At 47.3% G+C, this 27058-nt stretch overlaps 1 protein-coding gene across 11 annotated transcripts in view; it reads right to left on the bottom strand.

Moving 5' to 3' along the window:
• FRYL (FRY like transcription coactivator) overlaps positions 1–27058 on the bottom strand; it is a 2496013-nt gene that overhangs the window by 1514498 nt on the left and 954457 nt on the right. For all 11 annotated transcript variants that reach the window (XR_013608325.1, XM_078678213.1, XM_078678216.1 and 8 more), the window contains one exon: positions 10624–10819. Coding sequence is in view for 10 of the 11 variants with exons in the window: in XM_078678213.1 (XP_078534339.1) it covers positions 10624–10819 (196 nt within the window). In the remaining variant the exon portion in view is untranslated. The remainder of the gene's footprint in view (positions 1–10623; positions 10820–27058) is intronic.

Below are 27058 nucleotides of genomic sequence, written 5' to 3'. Positions count from 1 at the left end.
GCCTAGTGAACCCCCTCCACGCAGCCCTACCAAACCCCTTTAGTGAGCCCTTAATGGAATTGAGTTCCTCGGATTTGTCGAGAAGAGAAGCACTCTATCCTTCAGAGCCACTCTGCTGCACTTTCCACCGACCCCCAGATTGACTGATGTAGGACCATCTGCCGTAAGTCCATCTCACGCAGGAAGTGCAGGCCCTTTTGGCCAAAGGGGCTAACGAGAGAATGCCTGTGGCAGAAGTAGGTCATTTACACAAGACTTTCACTCTCTGTTCTATAAGGCCCTATAAAATTGGCTCTTCATTACTTGTTCGGTTCTCATCTGTACTTCCTGCAACCACTGGCTCTATGCGCAGTGCCTTGACGCCTTTGGGCAAAAGTTTGAGCTTTTTAAGACTAATATTCGTTCGTTCAGGAATTTCAATTCAGCTTCATCAATGGGTTCAAATGGTCGTTTCATGAGTTGTGCAAGGACCACGTTGAGGTTCCATTCCGGTGGAGGTGCTCGCACTGGAGGAAAGGTACAGAAAAGACCCTTCATAATTTGCTTGATCATGCTTGAGGAACACAGAAGGGGCGCTGGAAGCCCTTCTAAATTGAGATGGAAGCTAGATACACTTTAACTGAGGCAAAAGTTAAACTAGATTTTGCCAAGGAAAGCAGGTATGGTAGAATCTGTTGAGGGGACGTTTGAAAGGGTTGCAGCCATTCCGTTGGCACCAAAACCAGAACCTTTTTCATTTCAGTTTGTATGTCTTGCTGGTACTCTCCGTTCTAGAGTATGCCACTACACTCCTGTGAAATGTTCCTGTCTCTAAACTCCAAGAATTCCAAGTTTTTAGCTTTAAGTAAAGGCAAAAAAAACGGTTTCTGATTACCTCATAATGGAAAAGAGGAATATTTAGTATATACAGTTTGTGAAACCTCACCACCGTTGGAAACTCTATAGCCCAAAAAGAGGTGCCTTTCAAACCAGGTCTTGTGTTTTTTGTCTGATCATTGAGTGGAGGGCGAACTATGTTTTCTTTCCATCTAAAGCTCCTATTTGTATGTCTGTATATACTATACCAAAGTGAGGTATAGTGTGTACAGAGTCCAGTGGAACCCGAAAAGTAGGCTGAGGTAAAAGCAGATAGCACCTTACTCTCCATTTGTGGTAGTGTGGTCGAGCAGTAAGGCTTTATCAGAGGGTAGTGTTAAACATTTGTTGTACATACTCAATCAGCAGGGCCGGACTGGGAACCAAAACCGGCCCTGGCAAAGTGCTCGGCCGGCCTCCCCCTCCCCACTTGGAGGGGGGGGGGCAGGGCTGGAGGTGCCGCAGAGCTCTTTGCCGGGGGCGGTTTTCGGCCGATTTTGTTGCCAGGGGCCCAAAACCGGCCCCCACCCTTGCGGCACACCAGGGGTTTGCCCGGTGCCCGCTATGGCCAGTCCGGGCCTGTCAATCAGCAAATGATATCACACACTCAAAGACTGAACTTCAGACCTTTTGTTTTTGTATAGAAATATTCTTTAAGTTATTTTATTTTCTAGAACCAAGCAAGCCTGGCACAGGTAAGCAATAAACACTTTACAGTAGTAATGCAGTTTGTAAACAGTTTGAATTGCAATTGTATATGCACTTTGATTTGATTACAGTAGAGCAACTAGTAATGCAATGCTTTTTGAAATACTGTACATATACTTTGTATTGGCTTTCTAGAGGAAGAATGTCAAGTATATTACTTTACAGATTACTTTTCTTACACAGTGCAGTATACCTGGATACTGCATTGGGACATTTCCTGTAAACAGGTAAGTAAAAGCGTTTTTAGGTCTCGCCTACGCAGCCCGCCTGCGCGGCATAGGAGACCTTTAGCCATCGTTCAACTCTTTTTCGCAGGACATACTCGTGCTTGTGGCGGCATACACCTTGCGGGCGCGCGCAGGGTCGTGCACAAGCATGAGTAAGTGCTTCGAAAAAAAGCAGATTGCGCGTGCACGCACCACTCGCGGGCTTGCCTCCTGCTCCCCCGCTCACAACAATTAACATTTGCGGCCATGGGGCCGCGCTTGTGATTTAGTGCTTGTCTACTTTGTATATATTTCGAACTTGGCGTAGGGGCATTAGAGCGCTTTACCCGAGCACCCGATTTCGCTTGCTTCCTTTTATTTTACTTATTGCTTTTTATTTTCTTTGTCCACCCCTCATTTATTCCCCATCTCTTTCGCCACCACAAATTCTCTTGTGTTTATTAACTTTAAATTTCTCCCTCGTTACCTTTCCTTCTTTCTCGGCCTCCTCCTTAGTCTATCAGGCATGCAGCCGTGGGTGCCAAGTCCCCACCCCCAGTCCAGCTTCTGTGTGTATGGTGTTCCCTCTCCTGACCCATAGATGGAGCTCTTTCACAATTCACTCTCCGAGCCTCCATAGGCATGAGCGCAGCCGCTTGCCTGATGCTAGTGCCTACACTGAGCTGTTGTAAAGCACTGAGCTGAGACGTGTGGGCCGCAATCCTATCAATGCAGAATTCTTCACGTTTATCTGTATTATTATTAACATTATTTATTAGAAACATAGTCTAGTTAACTTTGCAGGTGACAGTACGCAGCGTTATTTATCCATTTAAACTGACATTTTCTTTACTTAAAAACGTCAAACTGAGCTTCCATTTCACTTTCAGGCGTTTCTAAGAACTGTAAGCCCTACGTCCATTTCCCCATAGTGTTCCATAACTTTAATTTGCATGACTTAATGTTTTCTTCGTTGTTCCATGCCCATCTCCAGACTCCCACCTCCCTTTTGCACATTCAAAACATTTGCAAGATAGTGAGATCTGAGCAAGATGCTCGCCACAACACAATGTTTTGTGAATGTGTGTGGTGTAGACCATGTAAGCTGCTTTGCCAATGTCATCTAAGGGAATGTTCCCTAAAAATGCCATTGAAGCCCCTCTCGTTCTTGTAGAGTGGGCTTTAGGAGGAACAGATAAAGTATGTTTAGCTTTGTGGTAGCAAACTTGTTTACATTTAACAATCCACCTAGCTATCCCAGATTTTGATATAGGGTTGCCTTTGTGTGGTGGTGAGAAATACCGAAAAGTTGTTTGGTCTTACGAAAGGGTTGTGTTCTCTCAATGTAGTATAGCAATGCTCTTTTGACATCCAAGGTAGAGAGAGCTCTTTCTGCGACTGTTTGTGGCTGCGAGAAAAATACAGGCAGTTCCACAGATTGATTGAGGTGGAAGGGAGAAATGACTTTAGGAAGGAATTTAGGATTCGTTCGGAGAACAACCTTATTATGATGCATCTGCAGGAAAGGTTCCTGAATGGTTAGTGCTTATAGTTCACTAACTCTTCGTAGAGAAGTAATAGCTACTAGGAAAGCAACTTTCCATATTAAGAATTGTAGCTCACATTTATGTAGAGGTTCAAAGGGAGGTCCCATTATCCGTGTGAGAACAATGTTTAAATTCCATAAAGGTGAAGGTGGTGCTCTGGGAGGAATTATTCTTTTAATGCCTTCCATAAAGGCGTTTATAGCAGGTACTCTGAAAAGTGATAGATACTGCCATAGCAGCATATCTACAAAATAGACAGCAAGATGCAGTCTAATAGACGTGTAGGCTAAGTTACATCTTTGGAGGTGTAGTAAGTAGCCTATGATGTGTTGAATAGATACATCTAGTGGATTGATATTGTCGCTGTGACAATATATTACAAAGCGTTTCCACTTGGCTGCAGAGCACGCTCTAGTGGTTGGACGTCTAGCTTCTTTGATGACGTTCATGCAGTCAGGAGGAAGATTAAGGTAACCGAATTCTAGGACCTCAGGAGCCAGATCGCAAGGTTAAGCTGAGCTGGGTCCGGGTGTCTGATCTCTCCATTGTTCTGGGTTAAGAGGTGTGGAGATAGGTATAGCTTTTGGTGCTGTACTACGCAAAGTTCCAGCAATGTGGTGTACCACGGTTGTTTGGCCCAAGTTGGAGCAACTAGAATGAGGATTAAAGAAGGTTGCTGTAGTTTGCGCACTACTAGTGGAATTGTATTGTATTGTATTGTATTGTAGTAGTACTTGTATAGCGCACAAATCACCCATGAGGCATCTTGGCGCTTGTACGCATACCGCTGTGGAACCCTTCCTGGCTTTTCCCTGTTAAGTGCCTACTCCTGGGCACCCCCAAGGTGAAGCAAGGCATCCTAGCGTTGTTGGGGCCGTTGTGGAGATTAAGCAAGCTATTGCCCAGAGTTGCAGAGTGAGACTGTTCGACCTGTCAGCCCTTTGGGTGGTCCCTCCTATTTATTTATTTATTTTCTCCTTTTTGCCTCCTAATTTTCTTTCATTTTTGTGTCCACTATATTTTAATTGGTGTTGTCCTTAGAGCTCTGGGAGCCTCATTATTTTTTTTTACACCATAGAAAAGGGGCACAGGTGTTCATTTATAATGGAGGTGATAGTGAGGAATTCAACTACAAAATGGTGGCTGCCAACTGCCAAAGACTTTTACCTCAGAGACTGACCCATAGACTAGTGAGAGGAATCTAGAACCTTCTGGCCCATCCCAGTGAACTGGACCTAGGGTATATAAGGCCAGTACCTGGGCGGCCATTTTGTCACCCAAGAGCCAGTCGGAGTGCAGGCTGTGGCGCTAGGGGGTTAGGACACTCAGAGGGTTGACTTCTTACTTTAAGGGTTGCTTCCTTACTGCTGTCACCGTTCCTCTAACCATAGACCTGACCCTACTTATTTATACTCGGATGTACCTGGACATAGGGTCCTCACGAGTTAATAGGAACTTACCCCTGACACTGGGGTGTACCTGTGAGATCGCTGGGAAGGGGTTGAGCTGAGTGAGAGTTCTGCCCCGTTATCGGGTGGAGGAAAAGCTGACCAAAGAACTATAAGGAGCTTCGAAAGGCAGGGATAGGACTGAGGGAACTTTTCACCCATCTGCATCCTAAAACCAACCTGCTCCTGTACCCCTCCTGTCACCTCTCACCTGGGCTGTGAAGCGCTGCCGGGAAGTCGTCTTCTTCCCCAGAGACAAGTTGGTGGCTAGCGTGATCACTGTAGTGGGAGCTGCTTGGACCGCGGCTGTGAATCTGGTGGTGTCCCAGGGGGTCGAGCAGGGTCACTACTGAAGGGTGGAAGTAAGAGCCGGTGAAGGGGGCGCTCCGGGGGCCGCTGCTGCTTTGAAGTGTAAACGGAGTCAGCGGTGAGGTGAAGAGGTAGAGTCCCATATTTGCGCAGGCCCTGTAGAGGGGGATACACTACTCACAGGGGGCGGAGAAATGTCGAGGAGTTGCTGCTGGCAGGCGGGTCCGGAGAAGAGCCTGCCGACTGCCTGAGGTGAGAGGCGGCGCCGCGCTGAAGTCACTGATCACCCGCGTAGGCCCAGAAGCGCGGAGCTGCCGCGAATCGACTGAGGTGCCTTGGTGAGGAGCTGAGGTGAGGCGGAATCAGCGGTGCAGTCAGCGAGTGCGTCCTCCCTTCCCTGCAGGCTCTGATGCGGAGTGGCCTGGCCTGCGAGGGAGTAGACGCGGGACACCTGTGTTGGTGGTGAGATTTAAGCTATTTGAGCTGCCGGAGACTCTTCACTTGGAACATAAGCGGTCCTAGCCCAAGTAAGCAGGGATCTGGGGGCTGGTAAGGGACTTGACAACAGAAACCTTCGCCTCAGGTCCTGGTGGTTGGTCTGACCGGAGAAACCCTAATGAAACTGTGTGCTGGCCAGAGGAGCCCCATCTAGCAGGACTATACGAATTGTGACTTGATATCTACGCGATCTAGCATTATCGCTGGCTGATTAGTAAAGTGGTACAAGGGGGCCAGTATGTTTCAGGTCCTCTGAGTCCCTGTAAGATTCCAGCTGATTTTCCTACCGCTCTCATCCAGACAGAGTGGGGGGGGGGGAATAAATTTGACATCTGCTGAGCATTCACCTAGGCTAATTCAGCTAAATAGAGAGTTAGACCTCTGCATCAGGGTCTGTCGCTCTAACCATTGAGCCACAGTTCTCCACTGTGGGAGAGGTGGAAAGGCATACACAAATCTGCCTGACCAGTTCATCCATATCGCATTGCCTTTGGACAGTGGGTGTGGATATCTGGCGGCGGAGCTTGGGCATCTGGCGTTTTCGTGGGTGGCAAAGAGGTCAATCTGAGGTTGTCCCCACATCTGAAAGAACGGTTGAAGAACTTGTGGATGAAGTTTCCACTCGTGGATCTGTTGTGTCTGGCGGCTTAACAGCTTTTATTTTGTATTTTGTACCCCTAAAACATGTTGGGCTAAAAGGAAAATATTCTGAGGTATTGCCCACTGCAATATGCTCTGTGCTAGCTGAGAGAGTTGCAGAGAGTGTGTCCCGCCTTGTTTCTGTATGTAGTACATGGCTGTCATGTTGTCCGTGCGGACTAATACAGTCTTGCCTGATATTTGCTTTTGGATTAATTTTAAGGCTAGTAATTCCAGGTGGTTGATGTGGAGTAACTTTTGTTGTGGTGTCCACCTGCCCTGCATGGTGTGTTGTAGTAGGTTAGCTCCCCAGCCGGAGAGCGATGCGTCCGCTGTCAAGACAATCTGAAGAACTGGCTCTAGGAATGGTCGTCCTTTGGAAAAGTTTTTGGTGTTCCACCACTACAGCGGTGAGTACGACCGTCCACCAACACTATATTGGTTAACTGAACTTGCGCCTGGTTCCATTGTCGTGCTAAGCACTCTTGAAGGGGACACATCTGGAGTCTTGCAAGAGGCCATCATCCCTAGGAGTTGCATGAACACTCGAGCTGGAAGGAAGTGTTCTGGTTGAAATTTTGTGAGAAGAGCTTGCATGTTTGCTATTCTGACAGGAGAAGGATAAGCTAGCACTTTTGAGGTGTTTATTGTGGCACTGAGGTATTGTATGTTGGACGGTTGCAGATGGGACTTGGTGTGGTACTATGTCGACGGCACTTTCTCGGTCAAGGTTTGGGTTTCCCTGTGTTGAAGGTGGGGGACTTATGTAGGGTGTTAATCAGGTCGTCAGCTCTGATTTTTTTCCATCTCCTCAGCAGTCTCCACTCCAGGCGGGAATGTGCTGCTTGCCTTGTGGACTGGAAAAGGCCTCCGATTAGATGGTGATCGGACCAGGCGCAAAGGCTGATCTCTATTGTACTGGTTGGTGGAGGAGAGGTCCAGACCAAATCAAGTATATGACCCTTCTGATGAGTAGGTGCATTCACCAATTGCCTAAGATCCAGGGTACCAACTGTTTGGCCTGGCCATCTTTGGGTGTCTGATCCCAGTGGAAGTGTTGACTCATTTAACCTTTATCCAAATAACCTGGCGATGGCCTAATTGAAAGTAACAAGTGTAATTGTTTGATCTATTGATTCTGGGGGCCAATGTACTGCTGAGACTATATTGATACAGAGAATTAATGGGGAAAAATGCCTAATGTGTGTACCATCTTATGATTATCGAAACAAGATTACTTAAAGAGCTTTCATAAAAGGGATCAGTATTTTTCTAAACTGGTGTGGTGTCATTTATTTTAGTGGCTGGGCGCTGGGTTACTCTAAGTGAGTGATGTAAGCACAACACAATTTGCCTTGGAGTTTAGCCTTCCTACTCTGTGCCAGGCTACCCTATGTGGACTGGTATCCAATCCAATATCCCCCAATATCAGGATGCATTAGTACCGCAAGCGGATATCGTTGATTAATTCGGTGAAGAGTTCTACAAATTTGGGTGGCGTTCGCGGAGGGCGATACACTATCAGAACGATTAAGCAGGTGGTCTGGGAGCAAAATTTGGCTCCCAGCATGTCTGCCCCCTCGATGCTTTCCGCACAAAGGGTGTCTGACTGTAGCTGCTGATTATACAGGATTGCGACTCCACCCCCTCTAGTGCTACTTTGTCTATTAAGGCAGAGGGTGGTATAATTTGGGGGCATAGCTGTTGCTAGGTCTGGTGCGGAGAACTCCAGAGCCAGGTTTCTGTAACTCCAAGAATGTCCACGGGGTCATCTTGGAGGAGCGAGAAGACCTCAAGCTTGTGTTTCTGCAGTGAGCGGGTGTTAAGGGTAGCCACTCGTAGTCCCTGTGAATCATTAGGCCAGGATGTCCTGGGTGGGTGAAGTATTGAGCCTGTATTGCCTACTACCTTGTGTCTCCTTAGTAGACCTTCCGCCCTGAGTGGAATAGCAACATCATTCTTAAGTAGTACCGCTCCTTGAGCTAAGACCCGGAGTTCCTCCATGAGTAGCAGGGACCAGGGAGACTGGCCCTTGGTCCCGGTAGGTCGCGGACGGGCTTGCCTTTGGCGCGCCAGCGGCGAGCCCGCTGCGAGCATGTGCTGCACGCTTGCTCCAGCTCTGAATATAAGCTGGGGGCTCCTCCCACCCACCGCAGCTGACCGGCTCCGAGCAACTAGACCGTCCAACTAAGCGGAAGTGCCCTAGGGTGGCGGAAGTGAGGGAGCGCTGAGCGCAATTCAGGTGAACAAAGTGCAAAATACTCTTTTTTAAATGATTTCCTTTTTTTTTTAAAGTAGCGAGGAGGTGAGCGCGTCTCTCTCTCTCTCTCTGCGCACTTGCTCCAGCTCCGAATAGAAGCTGGGGGCTCCTCCAACCCACCAATTAGCCCTGCTGTGAGCAGCTGACCATCCCCCTGGCCATCCCCGAGCAACTAGACCATCCAACTAAGCGGAAGTGAGGGAGCGCTGAGCGCAATTCCGGTGAAACCAGTGCAAAATACAATTTTTTTTAAAGTAGCAGCCTATAAAGCAATTTACAGGCAGCGCCATGAGCAAACCTCCACAAGGGGGTGAGAGCACAGATTGGCTGTATTCAACATTTAGTCCTTTTTTTAAAAAGGACAGATAAACTATGTGAAGGGCCATTATAGCCTTTTTTAAATACTGTTTGATTAGGTTATCGTGGGACTCCCATCTCAACTACGTGGAATGATTAGGCATGTGAATCTATGAAAGATACCCCAATACAGGAAAATCTTATTAATCTTATACATTGTTTTACACTAACAGAAAAACCCAATCTAATGAGTATGCGTGAGAATAACAAAACAGAATCTTTGGACTTGGGCCTTGGTTTCTCTGCTTGCAAGACAGTAGTTGAATTGGGTTTGAATATGATCAATTCCTTAACTTGAGCTTTACAGGATCTCCCTAAAGGAATTACTTTAGACAGATCCATCACTACCCCCATTTATTGTGTGTAAAATCTTGGCCTTGTAAATTAGACTTGAAGAACCTGTGGACTTCAGCACATATATTACTTCAGTATCTGCCATTAAGTTTAAAACCAAATATTGCAATTATGTGAGGAAAAGATGTATTCCACATGTTTGGCCTAACAGTCTTATTGACCTCTTTTAAAATCATAAACTGATTTCTGCTTTTAAGATTATATGGACAATATCATGCCTCATTGTGCTAAGAATATTCATTTTCAATTCCGTCTGGGTATCCTTTCACCCAATTATTTCACATGCAAATAAACTGCAGTACAGTTTCGGTTCAATGCACCCTGTTTACTCAATGTCACCTGAAACCAAAGCCCAATTCCTGTTTTTTTGCATGGGCTATGTTTTATTAAGGAAAGGGTGGATTATTCCTGTTTGTCAGCCAACGAGGTATAGATTTTACTCTGCATATACTCTAAACAGAGACAAATAACCTAAATGCTTTTGCACCGTCAAGGTTTTTATTGTATGCATGGATTGCAAGGAAAAGTGTGGCACAGAATAAACATTGCGAATGATAAAATGACACTAGAGACTTTTTATGTGATATTACAGAGATGATGATTTCTGTATAAACACTAATCAGGCTAAATTTGTAAATTATTCTTTTATGCGTTTTGAAAGAATTGTTTTCCGAAAATAATTTTGGGTGTTTAACAATGACTGTTTTTAATACTTGAAAAAAAACACGGATATGTGTTGTAACTGCACCCTTTTGGCATGAACATCCCAGTTACATTTAGGGCCTGATTAAGAGTTTAGCAGTGTGGGATCGGACTGCCATGCCAGCGGCCCACTCCACCAAACTTGTGGTCGGGACGCTCAACACTTTACAAGTGTTTCTCATGTCTGGCTGGCTCTTTTTTTTGGTAGGTCCCACAGTGGTGCCTCTGAAAATGAGACCCGTAATTGGAAAGCCAAAACGATTCCGCCATGGATTGTAAAGTCCATGCTGTGCAGGAACTGGGGTGTATGCACACAAGGGGGCCCATGTTGTCCCCCCTACATGCACCCGATGATCCAGAGGCAACAGGGGGCTCTGTAGGGCCCCCTTTGTTTTTGCCTCACCACATTTTTCATGGAAGAGGAACCACCATGAAAACCGTGGTGGAGAGGAAACTCGTAATAAGCTAGGGGGACTACAGCAGTTAAGCCAAACATATTGCTGCCTCAAGACTGCAGCGCCACCACCAGGGAACGGCAGTCCCCTGGTGGCTGCAGCGGTCCGACAGACCTAGTTGTAAAAGGGTGTTTGGTGCGCCAGTGGCTGGACGGCTATCGTCGAGTCCCACAAGTCTGGCTGTCTTCAGCCTGCGCGACTCATAGGCCCTTAGTCCGTAAAGCTATAATAAAACACAAATTAATTTAACAGAGAGGAGTAACCTTCTCTTTGCAATATACCTACCTTTGAATCAATGCTGTATCCACTGTCGGGAGTAGACGCAAGCGTCTCAGGAGGGGAACACCGCACAGACCCTGCAGATGTCAAGGATGTGGTGGAAGTTGCAGCACTGCAGCAAAGTATCAGGTAGTTTCTCCATAGCCCAACATAGGAGTCACTGCCTACGACTGAGGTTACTTTCTTAGCATTGATGGGACTGCTAAAAGAAAACAAATAACTTAATTAAACAATAGTCTAAAGAAAAATAATGCACAATTGTAGGAAGCTGGCTCCTTACATGATGTATCAAAATGAGATATAGTGCAAGTAGACCAGAGATATCTTTATGAGTGGACACGTGGTTGCTCCAGCAATCCCAATGCGCTCTTCTAGGAGGTAGTGTGGTCAGGCAGGCTTAGGCTCACTTAGAGGAGTGTTAGACATTTGCTAATACACACAATAGTCAATAAAGCATGCACACAATTCAATAAGGAGATCCACACCAATTTATAAAAATAACATCTTTATATATATTTAGGAACCAAAAATCAACACAGTCAGATAATTACGTTTTTGAAAAGAAATACATTTGCATTTAATAAGTTGCTGCAATGTTATCCTATTGGTGAAAAAACAAGTACATCATTCAGGTACAGAACAGCGACTTGCGAGACCAATCTCGGGGACTTAAGGTGAGTGGAGGGCAAGGTCCAAGGCACCACCAACCAGACACCACCAGCAGCACTAGGGCGGCCCGGTACAGGGGTGCAAAACAGTGTAGAGATCCCAATAGAAGTCAATGGATATTGGTCTTCATATAAAGAGGCAACAGGCTTTGACTGGCTGAACCAACGGGGGGAGGGGATGGGGGTCAGGACTCATGCTGGTCGGGGACATAGGGACACCTTTGGGCCTCTTCTCATTGGGTGCATATGTTTTCTTAGGCATCTGGTTTTTCTTATGGGGAGCAGTCACAGAGAGGTCCTGTGAACAGAAGATGCAGGCGTTGTCGAGAAGTCCACAGTGGGGAAAACAAAGGTCAGGACCTAGGTTCAAGTCTGGATGGTCTGGGGACCACATTTGGCATCGTTGGCCCACTTCAGCTCGGGCTAGGCGGCTCGGCACAGTGGTGTTTTACAGTGTTGGATTTCTGTGGTCTTGAAGCATCACAGCTCAGTCTTTGGGGCCTGCAGGATGCAGGTGGAATAAGCCCACTGTTCCACATGAGTTCCTGGTTCCTGGGTGAAGTACGGGTGGGTCTACCAGGCTTTGGAGACCCAGCTTCTGCAGGATTAGTTGGCTTTTGGTGCATTTGTCGAATTCAGCAGGCAGGCCGACAGGGTTGGCACCAATAAAGTCGTTGGATCTTCTGTTCTTGCTCTTTGCGACTCTTCACATCTGTCTTCTTATTTAAGGTCAGCAGGATCCGTTTCTCTGGTGCCAGGGGCTCCCCTAAATAAAGCGTTTAGGGATGTTGGGGGAATGTAGGGTATAGCCAATGGGCTACCTACCCTTAGGGTAACTAGGCCCTCTATATTACAACTTCCTGTGGGAAGTGGGCATAGCCCTGTATTAGAATTCCTACGTTTGTCATCTTCAAGATGGCCAACTCTAAAAAGTTGTGTCTACTTCAGGTAGCCCATCTTAGGGATTGGAATTAGACAGAGTGGGCACGCCTCCTCGACTAGCTAATTGTCCCGCCTTGTTGTAAATAAAACAGCGGTATTATTAAGCATTAGCTGAAGCCATAATGCATCAGTCCAAATATCTAGTATAGGGATTTCATTTTGTATTTCGAGTCCACCATTTTCATGCTCTACATTGCCATGTGCTCAATGTTCTGATTGTCCTACCTCTCTGCCAGTTACACTGTGGATTCTACCTAGCAACAGTTATTATTAGTCCTTCTTGAGAGTGTAGCGCATGCTCAGCAGAAGTAACAGTTGTTCCTTATTAGCATAGCCCTCCCATGTTCTAGAAATACTGTTAGCTCCACCCACTGATATATTTGGAAATGTCCTTACGTGGTTGTAACCTCTGTCTAAGCTGTAAGCTGAACCCCTTCCACTGTGTATAAAAGGGGCCATGTGATTGTATTCAGTGTGCTACTCTGTACAATACTGTAGAAGTGTTGTGGAGGTTGTATCACCACCTTTAAAGGTTTATTAAACTATGTTTTTGTATTTCCAGTTTCCTTGCCAACTTCATTTGGAAGTCTAAGGACTTTGTACACAGAAGGGCGAACCCTTTCGGTACCTTTGGGCCTTGCTGAGGCCTGAATTCATCAATTGGCGCCCGTCACGTGGGGCTCATCGGCGACTCGGAGGCTCGAAGGACTGGTCGTGACGAAGGAGTGGAACTCTGCCGGGGAAGTGATCACTGCCAGCGGCGTCTTTAGTCCTGGCATCCTGAGGTATTTCTTCCTTCCTTCCGATCTGACCATCTGGGTGGCGCCGGTCTTCGACTGAGACCTCTTCTGTCGGTTTGCTGTGGATAAGCTGTTTGAGCAAATTGTGGAACTTGGCAAGTGGAATCTGGACGCTCGTGCTTGGTAAGGACCAATGTATGGTAATTACTGTGAGTGTTTATGGTAGCCAGTGATTAGCAAGGCAGTTTTAGGATACGCTTGCTGTGGCTTATGGATATGGATATGGAGATGTTTGGATGATCGATCATATTATGATTATGAATATGGGTATATATGCGTTGCAACACATATAGGTAGGCAATGTGGAGATTTTTCTCCAACATATGGTTGTGAGCGGCGCAACGATTAAGTGCCATTTTTCTGTATAATATTGTGTATTTCGCACTATTTCTAGCATGCCTGCTTTTAGCGCACTACGTAAGTGGTGCTGCTGTGGAAACCGGTTAAGTCTTGAAGAATCGCAGCCGGCTCCCCCAGAAGGGACGCCGAATAGGGACATGTACATTAAGTTTGGTCTTTCCCCTATAATGTACAGCACATTGTGGAGGAAGTATACCAAGAAGGATCCTGAGTTGAGATGGCCTTGTATGGTTCGTTTGATGTGCGCAAAATTGAGTATGTGGAACAGTGCCTGTGTAAGCGCCGAGCGAGACAAGATATGTTTGAGAGTGTGCGAATGTGGGTGAAAGAAGTACGTGAGCGTGAGAAACGTGAACATGCGCTGATTGAGAAAGAGCAGAGGAAGAATGTGCGTGAGAAGGCGCAAGAAATGAGACAACGTGAACAAAAAGACGCGGAAGAAAAACGGGAAAAGGAACGTAGATTGCAGATATCTGGCCAATATCCCATTCATCGGCCTCTTTATCCTGTCCTTAATAATTCTGATGATGATTTTTCATTACTAGATCGTTCTCCGCCTCCGTATGCTGGCCCGTCTGCTCCGAAAGGGGAAGATGAGGATTCTGGATCATTTAAAGATAAGGTAGACACGCGGTCTAAGCTAACATCTGATCGTATGGCGGAGCTCCGACAAATTTCTTATCGTATTCTTAAGGGTACAATTCCTCTTGCTGAAATATTGTTGTCTCTTGAAAAATGGCCGGACAGGGAAAAAATTTATTTTCTTGAAACCTTTTCTGATGAAGTAGTCGGGGCTTTTCGAAAATATTCTCCTGTTCTTGAACCTGATGACATAATACAAGATAAGAAAGAATTGCGTAAAGGTCTCTTTTCTCCTTCCCAGGCAGCTGATGCAGTTCGACGGTTATTCGTATTGCGGGATGAGGCGTCTCGGTTACGAGAAGAAAAGCGACAAAAGACGGTGGACGACAAAGAGACGGGTTTGAGTGGCGACGGGAAACAATCACCTATCTTTTCTTCAGATAAGGTCGATATTGTGCATGTTAAACCTATGCGAGAGGCAGCGCCTTTGTATGTTCCTCCTAAAGGAGCGGGTACTAGTTCAGATAAAGATTCAGCTGATGCCCGAGGGTATTTTATCTATAATTGGGTATATACTCCTTGGAATAGAGCGGATGTTATGGCCTTAAAGAAAGCGTTACCTGACCCACGGAAAAATCCTGCTGCCTTTTATGAGGAAGTTGAGGGGGCTTTGAATTCTTGTACTATGACATTAGCTGACGTTGATTTATTCTTTGGTCTTATATTACCCCCTGACATGTGGAGATCAGTACGGAAAATTGATGATTTAGTGACGTTTAAAGCTAAATGGGAAGACATTGAGGAGGAGGACAGAGCTAGGAAACCTGCGCAGAAACCACCCCAGCTCATTCTAGACCTCCCTGCTGCTATTTTGATTAAATTAAAGACGATTATTCCCCCTAAAAAGATTGACTGGACTATGTTAGCATCTTGCAAGCAAAAGATAGATGAATCAGTTTCTGACTTCTTTACGCGATTTGAAGAAACTTTTCACGATTTCAGTGGTCAGTCTCTGACGGATGACACGGGTCGACATCTGTTTGTAGATAAATATGTTTCGAATTTATTACCGGGAGTAGCAGCTCGGTTGAAAGCAAGTGAAAGCTCCTTGACGACTTCGACTCCGGCATCCCTCCTGACAATGGCTCAGTATTACGAGCGTCAGGAATTAGAAGCAAAAAGTAATGAAGATAAGAAATCTAAGGATTTGAAAACAAAAGTTATGTTAGCACAAGTGTATGGACCACCCCAGAGAGGAAATAATAGAGGTGGTCGGGGTTTTTATGATTCTACATATAACCGCACAGACTTGGCTAAAGATCAATGTGCATATTGTAAGCAACGAGGCCACTGGGCCAATGAGTGTCCTTTAGCGCGAGAACACAGGGCTATGGGACGGGGTAGAGGTTTTGGGAGAAATCGTGGGGGGTTTTCTGGACCACGAGGTAACCTAAATGATAGGGCTAGATTCGAATCTAGGGAGCAACAACAAGGAGGGTCTAATACCTTTGATAGACGAAATCAGTATCAGATGTCTGACTATGTGCACCCCGAAAGTCATGATTCCCAATATGCATAGGATTGCGTAGGATGGGGGGAGGAATCAGTTGAAGTACCAGTAGATCAGAGGGGTCCCTATGTTACAGCACATGTTTTGGGTTCTACTGATCAGTTTTTGGTTGATACAGGGGCTACTCGTAGCGCTTTGTCTAAACAATTGGTTCCGAGGGCTCCCCTGTCTGGCTTAACGATCACATCTGTAGGGTTCGATGGAACACCTTCTCTTAGCCCATTATCCCAACCCCTTGCATTTCATGTCGACAAATTTACAGCACCATGTCCATTCTTGCTTTCCTCAAATACGCCTGACAACATTGTGGGTCTAGACATGCTGAAACATTTTAGAGCCACAATCCGCTGCTCCCCTGAAGGAGTACGCGTGATTTTAAATGATAATTACCCTGCAAAGGAGAGAGTGTGTATGGTCGCTGAAAGTGCTGCATTAGCCTCTTTACCTCACACGTTGTGGGCTACTTCAGACACTGATGTGGGACAGATGGTCATTCCTCCGGTTCGCATTAGTGTAAAGGAGGGAGCTGTGTTACCACGCCTGCCTCAATATAGGATTTCACAGGAGGGTGAGGAGGCGCTCATACAGATTGTGCAGGATCTCATTCGAGTGGGGGTGGTGGAAGAAGTCCCATACAATGTTTGTAACAGTCCTATTTTACCAATCTTGAAGAAAGACACTGATACTAGGGTATATCGATTTATTATTGATTTGCGGGAGGTGAACAAGATAGTGGTGCCCCAATACCCTGTTGTTTCTGACATCACGACACTCCTTACCTTGGTCCCACCAACAGCGACAACATTCTCGGTTGTCGACCTGAAGAACGCCTTCTTTTCGATCCCTATTCACCCTGATAGCCGTTACCTTTTCGGCTTCACTTTGAATAATCGATCGTATAGATTTTGTAGAATTCCACAGGGCTATACTGAGAGCCCTAGTATCTACAGTCAGGCATTGAAAAGACAGTTGGATTCCTTTGTCTTGCTTGAGGGGGTAGTGCTTATTCAATATGTCGACGATATTTTGTTGGCTGCTGACACCCCTGAGCAATGTGAGACTTGTACGTTGTCTTTGCTTTCCTTTTTGGCTTCTCACAATCATAAGGTATCTATGAAGAAATTGCAATTCTGTAGACCTAAGGTGACCTACCTAGGCCACCTTTTGTCTAAGGAGGGGCGTGCACTTACATCAGATCGTATCCAAGCCATCCTGGACACACCAACACCTTCTACACAGAAAGATGTTCGAGCATTTTTGGGTCTTACGTCCTTTTGTAGGCAGTGGATACTTGGGTTTTCACATATAGTCAAACCACTGTTAGCGCTATTGACAAAAGACACTCCAATTCCCCTTCCTTGGACAGATGAATGTGAAAACGCTTTCCAACAGTTACGTCAGGCCCTTTGTTCAGCACCAGTGTTAGGCACTCCTGATTACACGAAACTTTTCACATTATATGTACATGAGAGAGATGGATGTGCGTCATCTGTGTTAGTACAGATGCACGGGGACAGGCAGCGTCCGTGTGCATATTTCTCGGCATTGCTCGATCCTGTCGCTCGGGCATTGCCGGGGTGTTTTCGTTCGGTCGCAGCGACAGCTGTGTCAATACGTCAGAGTGAGGGAATAGTGTTATCTCACAAGCTGTTAGTGTTGGTTCCCCATGCTGTTGATGCCCTTTTGAATCAAACAAAGACGCAGCATTTAACAAGTGCCCGTCTGACTGGATATGAACTAACGTTGCTGGCTCCCCATATCACATTGAGGAGATGTGCTACGTTAAATCCAGCAACATTGTTACCATTCCTGACGACTCAGCCTGAGGCACAAGAAGCACATGATTGTATTTTTGTGACTGAGGAACAGACAAAGGGTCGTATCGATCTCCAGGATACGCCTTTCTCAGATGTAGATGGAGAATTATGGGTGGATGGCTCCTGCCTGAAGCTACCGGATGGTACGACTTCGGCAGCATATGCCATCACTACTTTGTATACTATCGTGGAAACAGCACGCATACCACAGAAATCAGCCCAGGCAGCGGAGCTGATAGCATTGACACGAGCATGTGAGCTTAGTGCAGAGTTGTGTGTGAATATTTATACAGATAGCCGCTATGCTTTCGGAGTAGCGCACGACTTTGGCCTGCTCTGGAAGGAAAGAGGTTTTCTGACATCACACGGAACACAAATTATGTATGGAGAACTGGTGCACAATCTTTTGACTGCCCTGACATTTCCTAAGAAGATAGCTATAGTGAAATGCAGTGCACATAAGAAAGTTATTGACAAAGTAGGGCAAGGAAATGCTTTCGCTGACCAAGTAGCACGAGAAACTGCAATGAGACCTGACTCCACTTCAATGTATGTTGTGAAGTCACAAGCAGAACGATGGCATGATGCTAGGAAAGAAGTGAGGGAAATACAGAGAGTTGCTTCTGATAAAGAACGAGAGCAATGGTCTGAAAATGGAGAACTGGATGATGAAGGTTGTTGGCGCAACAAACAAATGGATAGGTGGAAGTTGCCCACAGCTTTTGTCCAACCTATGGTTCAAATGGCACATGGGCTAGCACATGTTGGAGCTTCAGCGATTGTGAAATTGCTTGCGCAAGTTTGGGAGCATCCAGAGATTGCTAGCACGGCCAAGAGAGTGGTACAGACCTGTATGATCTGTCTTAAATACAACCCAGGGAAAGGAACACTGACTCCAGCAGGAGGATTTGAAATACCTACTGCACCTTTTGAAGTCCTGCAAATGGACTATATCCAACTTGAACGCTGTAATAATCTAAAGTATGTCTTGGTGGTGGTGTGTGCTTTCAGTAAATGGATTGAAGCCTACCCTACTAAGGACAATACTGCAATGACTACAGCAAAGGTGCTACTGAAGGAGTTTTTCCCTAGGTATGGTGTTTGTAGACTATTATGGAGTGATAACGGGCCTCATTTTATAGCAGACGTTATCAAGTACGTTCTGAGAGGTCTGGGGATAAAACAGAAGTTTCATGCAGTGTTCCATCCACAGTCGGCTGGCTTGGTGGAACGCTACAATGGAACACTGAAGCTTAAACTAGCAAAGATCCAGGCTTCCACTTCTCTGACTTGGCCCGACGCTTTGCCTTTGGCATTGTTGTCAATAAGATCAGTACCACACTCCCGAACCGGCCTTACACCGTATGAAGTGGTGTTTGGTCGTCCCATGAATATTTGGGGAGTGCCCAAACCAAGTTCCGTATATGATGTACCTTGTGGATTGATGAATGACTATCTGGCACAATTAACTGATAACTTGGTTTCTATTCATCAACAGGTTCGAGAAGCACTCCCTGACCGGTCCACAGGTGAGGGTCATAGTCTCCGACCCGGTGACTTCGTCCTCATCAAGGCGTTTGAGAGGACGAGTGGCCTGGAGCCCCGATGGTGCGGTCCCGAGCAGGTTCTGCTCGCAACAAGAACGGCCGTCCGAGTGACCAACCGGAAGAACTGGATTCACTCCCTTCATTGTCGCAGAGTGCAACCCGGATTGGTGGATCCTGCCGTGTTAATTGACCATCGAGAAATCCTGACTACAGAGAAAGGCCCTGCTGTGGTACCTGATGAGCAAGAGGAGTTCTTCCCGGACCCGACGACTTCTGGAGTAAGAAAATACAACCTTCGACCCAGGAAGAAGTTTTCTGCTGTTTAGACTGCTGTCAGAACGGCCTCTTGGTTGGTGCAACGGAGAGCCGATGAGGCAAGGGGGGGGATCAGCCTTGCATTAGAGTAGTGACACCCGTCTTGGCCCGTTGGTGAAGAAAACAACAGCCGCCTTGGGGGAAGAGTTCTGACAGCCCTTTTTTTTTAGTTTCAGGAAGATTTGCGAGACATTTGTTCAACATGGAGAGAAAGAAAGTGATCTGCGCCTTCGGATTTATTGCTAGTGTGGCAGTTGTTGCCATTATCACGTGGTTTGTTGAGGATGTAATTCCTGCCCGTGATCTATATGTGGTTTCTACACCGGTGCCAGAGGAGCATTTCTTTTATACGCTCCCCTATCAGGAATCAAAACACCGCTTGTCCTTTGTAAATAACACCTTCATTCAGATGCTACATCATACCCACACTGCTACAAATGAAACAAATTGCTGGATATGTGGTATGATGCCAGCGCACCAGAAGAAGGGGGGAACACCGTTTATACCTCTCCCTTTCTCTCATAATGGTTCTTGTCGTGCCTGGTATACTCTTCTATTTGCTACAAGAAAGCCTGCTGTTGGAAGATTACTTTTTAGATTAAATAAAGAATGTCACCAGAATAAAGAAGGCTATCCACAAGCCAACGGAACTATATGGGAGTGGGAAGAATATCGACCGGACAATGAGTCTACTCCCTACATTTTTACGAACACTAGAGACACTGTCGAAAGTGAAAAATTTGTGATCTCAGTTGCACAAGCACAAGCGGACTTATGCGTACAAAGTGTTGGGTACATCCCTGTAGGTGTTAGTGATTGTATTAAAGTCTTAAATATAGATGGTCTGAATAATAGCACATTTTTAGCATCCCATAATACATATTTTGTATGCGGTAATAGAGGATATTATCGATTACCAGCTGGCTGGTCAGGAGTATGCTATGTATCGTTTTTATTACCACCAGTGTTTTTAGCACCTGCCACTTATCATAAAGACTTGAAATTGTTGAATAATGCCACTGTGAATAGATACAAACGTACTTTATCTATCGATGATGTGGACCAGACCGACACTAGTTTGCAGCAATATGTAGATTTTAACCTAGGGTTATTCTTTTTTGTTGGAGCTGCCCTAAACAGTAGAAAGATAAGAAGATTAACTAGAGTTGTAGAGGCAGTGACCAACCAAACTGCTGCAGCACTAGGAAACGTAACTGAAGAGTTGCAAATTACTAGAATTGTTGCCCTGCAAAACAGAATGGTGTTAGATGTCATATTAGCAGAAAAAGGAGGAGCTTGTAGACTTATTGGAAGTAGCTGTTGTGTCTTCATCCCAGACAACTCGCCTTCTGTTTATAATGCCATAAATAAACTGCATAAAATAGCTGCTGACATACATGTTGATAATGGTACATGGACCTTCTCTAGTTGGTTTTGGACCTTATTTACTACATGGGGTTGGAAGATCCTCACTGGCCTTTGTATAATAGTAGTAATTCTTTTTACTTGCTGTATGTGTATTCAATGTGGTCCTATGATATGTTCCCTTTGCATTACCTCTTGTATACCCAATAAGAAAGCTGTTTCCGAAGCTGCTTATCAAAAGAGTCTAACTAAAGAGATTTCTAACATTATGAGCATTGACATTCAAGATGAGTTTGATGACTACCCTATGAAATGGAATGGCTTCAGCTAACGCTGAAAGGGTCGTCTGTTGTAAATAAAACAGCGGTATTATTAAGCATTAGCTGAAGCCATAATGCATCAGTCCAAATATCTAGTATAGGGATTTCATTTTGTATTTCGAGTCCACCATTTTCATGCTCTACATTGCCATGTGCTCAATGTTCTGATTGTCCTACCTCTCTGCCAGTTACACTGTGGATTCTACCTAGCAACAGTTATTATTAGTCCTTCTTGAGAGTGTAGCGCATGCTCAGCAGAAGTAACAGTTGTTCCTTATTAGCATAGCCCTCCCATGTTCTAGAAATACTGTTAGCTCCACCCACTGATATATTTGGAAATGTCCTTACGTGGTTGTAACCTCTGTCTAAGCTGTAAGCTGAACCCCTTCCACTGTGTATAAAAGGGGCCATGTGATTGTATTCAGTGTGCTACTCTGTACAATACTGTAGAAGTGTTGTGGAGGTTGTATCACCACCTTTAAAGGTTTATTAAACTATGTTTTTGTATTTCCAGTTTCCTTGCCAACTTCATTTGGAAGTCTAAGGACTTTGTACACAGAAGGGCGAACCCTTTCGGTACCTTTGGGCCTTGCTGAGGCCTGAATTCATCAGCCTGGCCAGGTGCCAAAAGGCTCTGGACAAAGGGAGTTGACTCCATCTCCTGTGAGGGGAGCCAGATTCACATTTCAAAGGCAGCAGCTTCCTTGAAGCTCTCCTGCCTTGGAGTGCTAATCAGAAGGTCATTCTGCGGGAGGGGGGATGAACACCCTTTTCCCGAGCAGACTTGGTATCTCACTTCCTGAGAGCAAAGGCCCTGACCCTTGGGGGCCACTAATCAGTCTATGGTGGCAGGCTGGCAAGAAACAGTCACAGCAGAGGCTGGCAGGTTTTCAGGGACACCTCTAAGTTGCCCCTTTTGTGCATGTATTAATAAATCCATCACTGGCAAAAGTGTGGGTTCATTAATACGAGATGCTTGCTATCAAACATCCCTATTTTCAGTGAAGCCATCATGTAGCTGGGGCGCTCATTTTCACCAGTATCCAGCATATGTACTCAAAATGGCTTCCCTTTTGACTTGTACTGGTGGAAATAGGACTGACCAGGATAGATGATCATGCAATTTTGCCCTCACATGTAGTATAGTGCAAACTGCCTTAGGGCTGTCCGGCCTGCAGTAGGGGTGACTTACTTATGCTGCATGCAGTGTTGGTGGTCATGGCACACAGGGCTGTGTACCATGTCGTGTTTTCACTTCTGTCTGCACCAAGACACGCAGCCTGCAGTGGCAGGCTGTAGGTGTTTGGTGAGGGGTCTTTTAGGGTGACACAATTTGTACTGCAGCCCTTAAGGACACTCTTTGGCCTCCTTGCTCTAGGTACAAGGGGGTACCACTTTCTAGGGACTTACAGTGAGTGTCAATTGGAGTACAGTGGTTGGGAGAGGGATCTGGCACTGGGAATCTGGTTAGCAGGGACCCAGTGTAATTCCAGTCAAAATCACATCACATAGCATGCAAAAAGTGGGGGTGGCCATGTCAAAAAGGGGCACTGTCCAACAAAGTTTCTAAACTTAATTTGTTTGAGGTAGAGAATCCTGGAGATCAAGAGATTAAATTGCTCAGTCCTTGGAATGCTATCATGACCCAACACTCCAGCTTATGGTGGGTCGCAAAATGCACCTTATGTCTCAGTTAACTCGGGCTGGCAACTCCTCGAACATTTTGTATCAAATTCTCCATTCCTTCGCCAATCCTAAGGCATGTGAAAGCTTGGAGATTCCTTCCCAAAAATTGAGTGATGACATTGCCTTACACTATGCCCAAAAGATAGAACTCCTATACGAGAAAATCAAGCAGCTGGTAATTAGTCACATACTCCTATGGCCTTGGACCATTTGGAAATGACGAATCAGCAAAAGTTAGAGCTTTTTCCTTCCATTACCTTAGCAGAGGTTGAAACTCTGATCCACAGGATAAAATCCGGATCTCCTACGGATCATATCCCAGCTAACTTCATTCCATCCTTGGCGAATCAGCTATCCCCCGTGGTGCAGCTTATTATCAATCTCGCTCTTTCAGAGGGATATGTCCCACGGGAATGGAAGGTTGCCCAGGTCAGACCCATCTGCAAGAAATCCAATATTCTGTGGACTGAACTCTCTAACCTTTGTACAAACTCTCATCTTCCATTTTGGAGCAAGATAATGGAGAAACATGTGAACACCCATCTGTCTAACTATGTCGAACTGTCTGGATGTTTAGATTATTCCCAGTATGGTTTTAGGCCCAAATACAGCACCGAATCTGCGTTACTTACACTAACGGATAACATCAGAATGACCCTAGATAAGGGCCATTCTATGATTCTGGTGCTGTTGGACCTATCGGCTGCGTTCAACACGGTTTTCAATAGTGTCTTGCTCAGAAGATTGGAGGAAGCTGGGTTAAGAGACTCAGCCCTATCCTGGATGGAAAGTTTCTTGTCAATCAATCAATCAAAACATTTATAGAGCGCGCTACTCACCCGTAAGGGTCTCAAGGCGCTGAAGGAAGGGGGCGGGGGGGGGGCTGCTACTGGTCGAATAGCCAGGTCTTGAGGGGTTTCCTGAGGTGAGATGATCCTGGGTCAGTCGTAGGTGGGCGGGGAGGGAGTTCCACGTCTTGGTAGCCAGGTAGGAGAACGATCTTCCTCCGGTGGTGGTTCTGCGAATCCGTGGGACGAGGGCGAGGCTAGCGGAGCGGAGTTGGTGCGTTGGAGTGTAGAACCTGAGGCGGTTGTGGAGGTATTCGGGGTCCATGTCGTGGATCGCTTCGTGTGCGTGGGTGAGAAGCCTGAACGTGATCCTTTTGCTGACGGGGAGCCAGTGTAGGTCTCTCAGGTGGGCAGATATGTGGCAGTGGCGAGGGATGTCGAGGATGAGTCGTGTGGATGCGTTCTGTATGTGCTGGAGTCTTTTCTGGAGTTTGGCTGTGGTTCCTGTGTATAGGGCGTTCCCGTAGTCCAGTCAGCTGGTGATGAGGACCTGGGTGACCGTCTTTCTAGTTCCGGTCGGGATCCACCGGAAGATCTTTCGGAGCATGCGCAGGGTGTTGAAGGATGAGGATGAGATGGCGCTGACTTGCTTGGTCATCGTGAGAGCGGAGTCCAGGATGAATCCCAGGTTGCGTGCGTGGTCCGTGGGTGTCGGTGCGGTGCCCAGCGCTGTGGGCCACCAGGAGTTGTCCCAGGTGGATGGGGATAGTCCGAGGATGAGGACGGTCCGAGGATGAGGACCTCCGTCTTGTCTGAGTTCAGTTTCAGACGGCTGAGCTTCATCCATTCCGCGACGTCTTTCATTCCTTCCTGGAGGTTGATCTTGGCGGTGGCTGGGTCTTTGGTGAGGGAGAGTATCAGCTGGGTGTCGTCGGCGTAGGAGATGATGTTGAGGTTGTGTTTGCGTGCGATGGCGGCGAAGGGGCTCATGTAGATATTGAAGAGGGTTGGGCTGAGCGAAGAGCCTTGGGGTACGCCATAGATCTCGGTGGCCGCGAAGCGGGAGGGAGGCGGACTCTGGGTTCTGTTGGAGAGGAACGAGGTGATCCAGTCCAGGGCTTTACCTTGGATCCCAGCGTTGTGGAGGCGGGTTATTAGGGTGCGATGGCAGACTGTATCAAAGGCAGCTGAGAGGTCTAGGAGGATGATAGCGGTTGTTTCCCCGCTGTCAAGCAGGGTTCTGATGTCGTCGGTTGCTGCGATGAGGGCGGTCTTGGTGCTGTGGTTGGCTTGAAATCCGGACTGGGATGGGTCGAGGGAGCCATTTGTCTCGAGGAATGCGGTCAGCTGTTTATTGACAGTCTTCTCGATGACTTTTGCGGGGAAGGGTAGAAGAGAGATGGGCGTAAGTTCTTGAGGTCTTTAGGGTCCGCTGTGGGTTTCTTCAGTAGGGCGTTCATCTCTGCATGCTTCCAGCTCTCTGGAAGGTGGTGGACATGAAGGAGTTGTTTATGACGGTGCGATGGTGGTGTCGGCTTTGTTGAAGATATGGTGAGGGCATGGGTCGGAGGGAGAGCCGGAGTGGATGGTGTTCCTAACATGGGTGGTGTCTTTAGTGCTGATGGGAGTCCAAGTGTTGAGGGTGGTGGTAGGGGGTGTTGGTTCGGTGCCTGGAAGCGGAGTCTGGGCACCGAACCGGTCGTGTATATCAGCGATTTTGCGGTGAAAAAATGTGGCGAGGGAGTTGCAGAGGTCTTGTGACAGTGTGATGTCGTTGCTGCTGGCGCTGGGGTTGGAGAGCTCTTTTACGATGCTGAAGAGTTCCTTGCTGTTGTGTATGTTGTTGTCCAGCCGCTCTTTGAGTGATATCTTTTTGGTGGTACCGATCAGCTAGTGGTGTTTGCAAGTGGCGTTCTTGAGGGCTGTCAGGTTTTCTGTCGTCTGTTCGCAGCATCAGGTTTTCTCGAGGGTTCGGCAGGATTTCTTTGATTTTATGAGGTCGTCGGTGAACCATGTGGCTTTCCTGTTGCCGGGCTTGCCTGGAGGGTTCTCCAGTGGTGCGAGGGCGTCGGCGCAGTTGTTGATCCACTGTGTGAGGTTGCGAGCTGCGTTGTTGGTGTCAGCGGTGTCGATTGGTGGGTTCTGACTCAGTGATGTGGCTAGCTGGCCTGTGGTGACTTTGCTCCAGCATCTGTAGGGGATTTGTTGCGGGCGGTGGTGGGAAGTGGTCTTCTTAAAGGTGAAGTGGATGCAACTGTGGTCGGTCCAGTGTAGTCCGGTGGAGTGGCTGAAGGTAACGTGGCCGCTGGCAGAGAAGATGGGGTCGAGCATGTGGCCGGCGTAGTGGGTGGGGGTGTTCACCAGTTGCTTGAGTCCGAGGTTGGTGAGGTTGTCGAGCAGGGTGGTGGTGGTGTCGTCGTCGTTCTCCAGGTGGAAGTTCAGGTCCCCTATGAGGATGTAGTCTGATGAGGCAAGGGCATGCGGGCTGATTAAGTCGGCGATGGCTTCACTGAATTGTGTGCGTGGGCCCGGGGGTCTGTAGATGAGGGTTCCTTTGAGGGTGGTCTTTGGGTCGGTGTGGATCTGGAAATGTAGGTGTTCTGCAGCAGAGAGGGTGTTTTCGGAGTTGGTCATGTTCCTGTAGATGATTGTGATTCCTCCTCAGGTTTGGTTGACGTGGTCCTTCCGGATGATCTTGTAGCCGTCCGGGATGGCTATGGCGATGTCGGGGGCTGATGAGGCGTTCATCTAGGTTTCCGTGAGGAAGGCGACGTCCGGCGCTGTTGTATTGAGGAGGTCCCAGACTTAGATGGCGTGCTTGTGGACGGAGCATGTGTTGAGTAGGATGCACTTGAGGTGGTGGTGGTTGTTGCCTGGTCCAGAGGGTGGGGTGCAGGTTTGGAGGCAGGTGAATTTGCAGGCTTAGCAGGTGAAGGGTCCAAGGGTGCACTTTGGGGTGGCTCGGTAGCAGGCGGATGCTCGGCCGGTGTTGAGTGCGTGGAGGGTGGCGGTGTCGTATCTGTCGGGTTTCTTGGTTTCGGCGGGGGCCAGGTGTTCTGGCACTGGGCGCAGTCCAGGCGCGGACAAGCATAGACGGGCGTGCCTTTGGCGTGCCTTCGGCGTGCCAGCGGCACGGCCTCCATATGAGGGGCTGTGGGAGGTAGGAGCAGCTGGGAGGCGGGAGCGGTGCGGCGGGGCCGCAAGGGACACAGCGGCGGGCAAGCGCGAGGGAGTGGAGCGGGTGGGGGGTGACAGAAGGCAAAAGGGGGCAGGGGTGGTGAGGGCAGAAGGGGCGAGATAAATGAATAAGCGGCAACAAGAGGGCACAAGGGGCGGAATAAACAAATAGGAGACACCAGGAGGCAAAAATAAACAAACACAGGCAAATCAGGCAGGCCGGACCGTGGAGCTGAAGAAGCGGTCAGGACACAGGCACAGCGGGTAGTGGCACAGGAGAACCGCGTGGCGGCCGAGGGGGGCGACCTACCTCTTGTCTGATCGCTCTCAGATTGGTAATCTGGGCCCTTATCAGTCGGCTCCAGTGGGTATGACCAAGGGAGTACCTCAGGGCTCATGTTTGAGCCCAACTCTTTAACTTCTATATTGCTCCCTTTGCCAACCTTATGAGGACTTATGGGATTATCCCCATATCATATGCCGATGATACTCAGCTCCTCTTTC

Source organism: Lissotriton helveticus, chromosome 2_2 (assembly GCF_964261635.1).
Source record: "Lissotriton helveticus chromosome 2_2, aLisHel1.1, whole genome shotgun sequence".
Classification (NCBI taxonomy): domain Eukaryota; kingdom Metazoa; phylum Chordata; class Amphibia; order Caudata; family Salamandridae; genus Lissotriton; species Lissotriton helveticus.
Note: the sequence above shows the minus strand (reverse complement) of the source record. Positions and strands in the feature narration are given on the sequence as shown.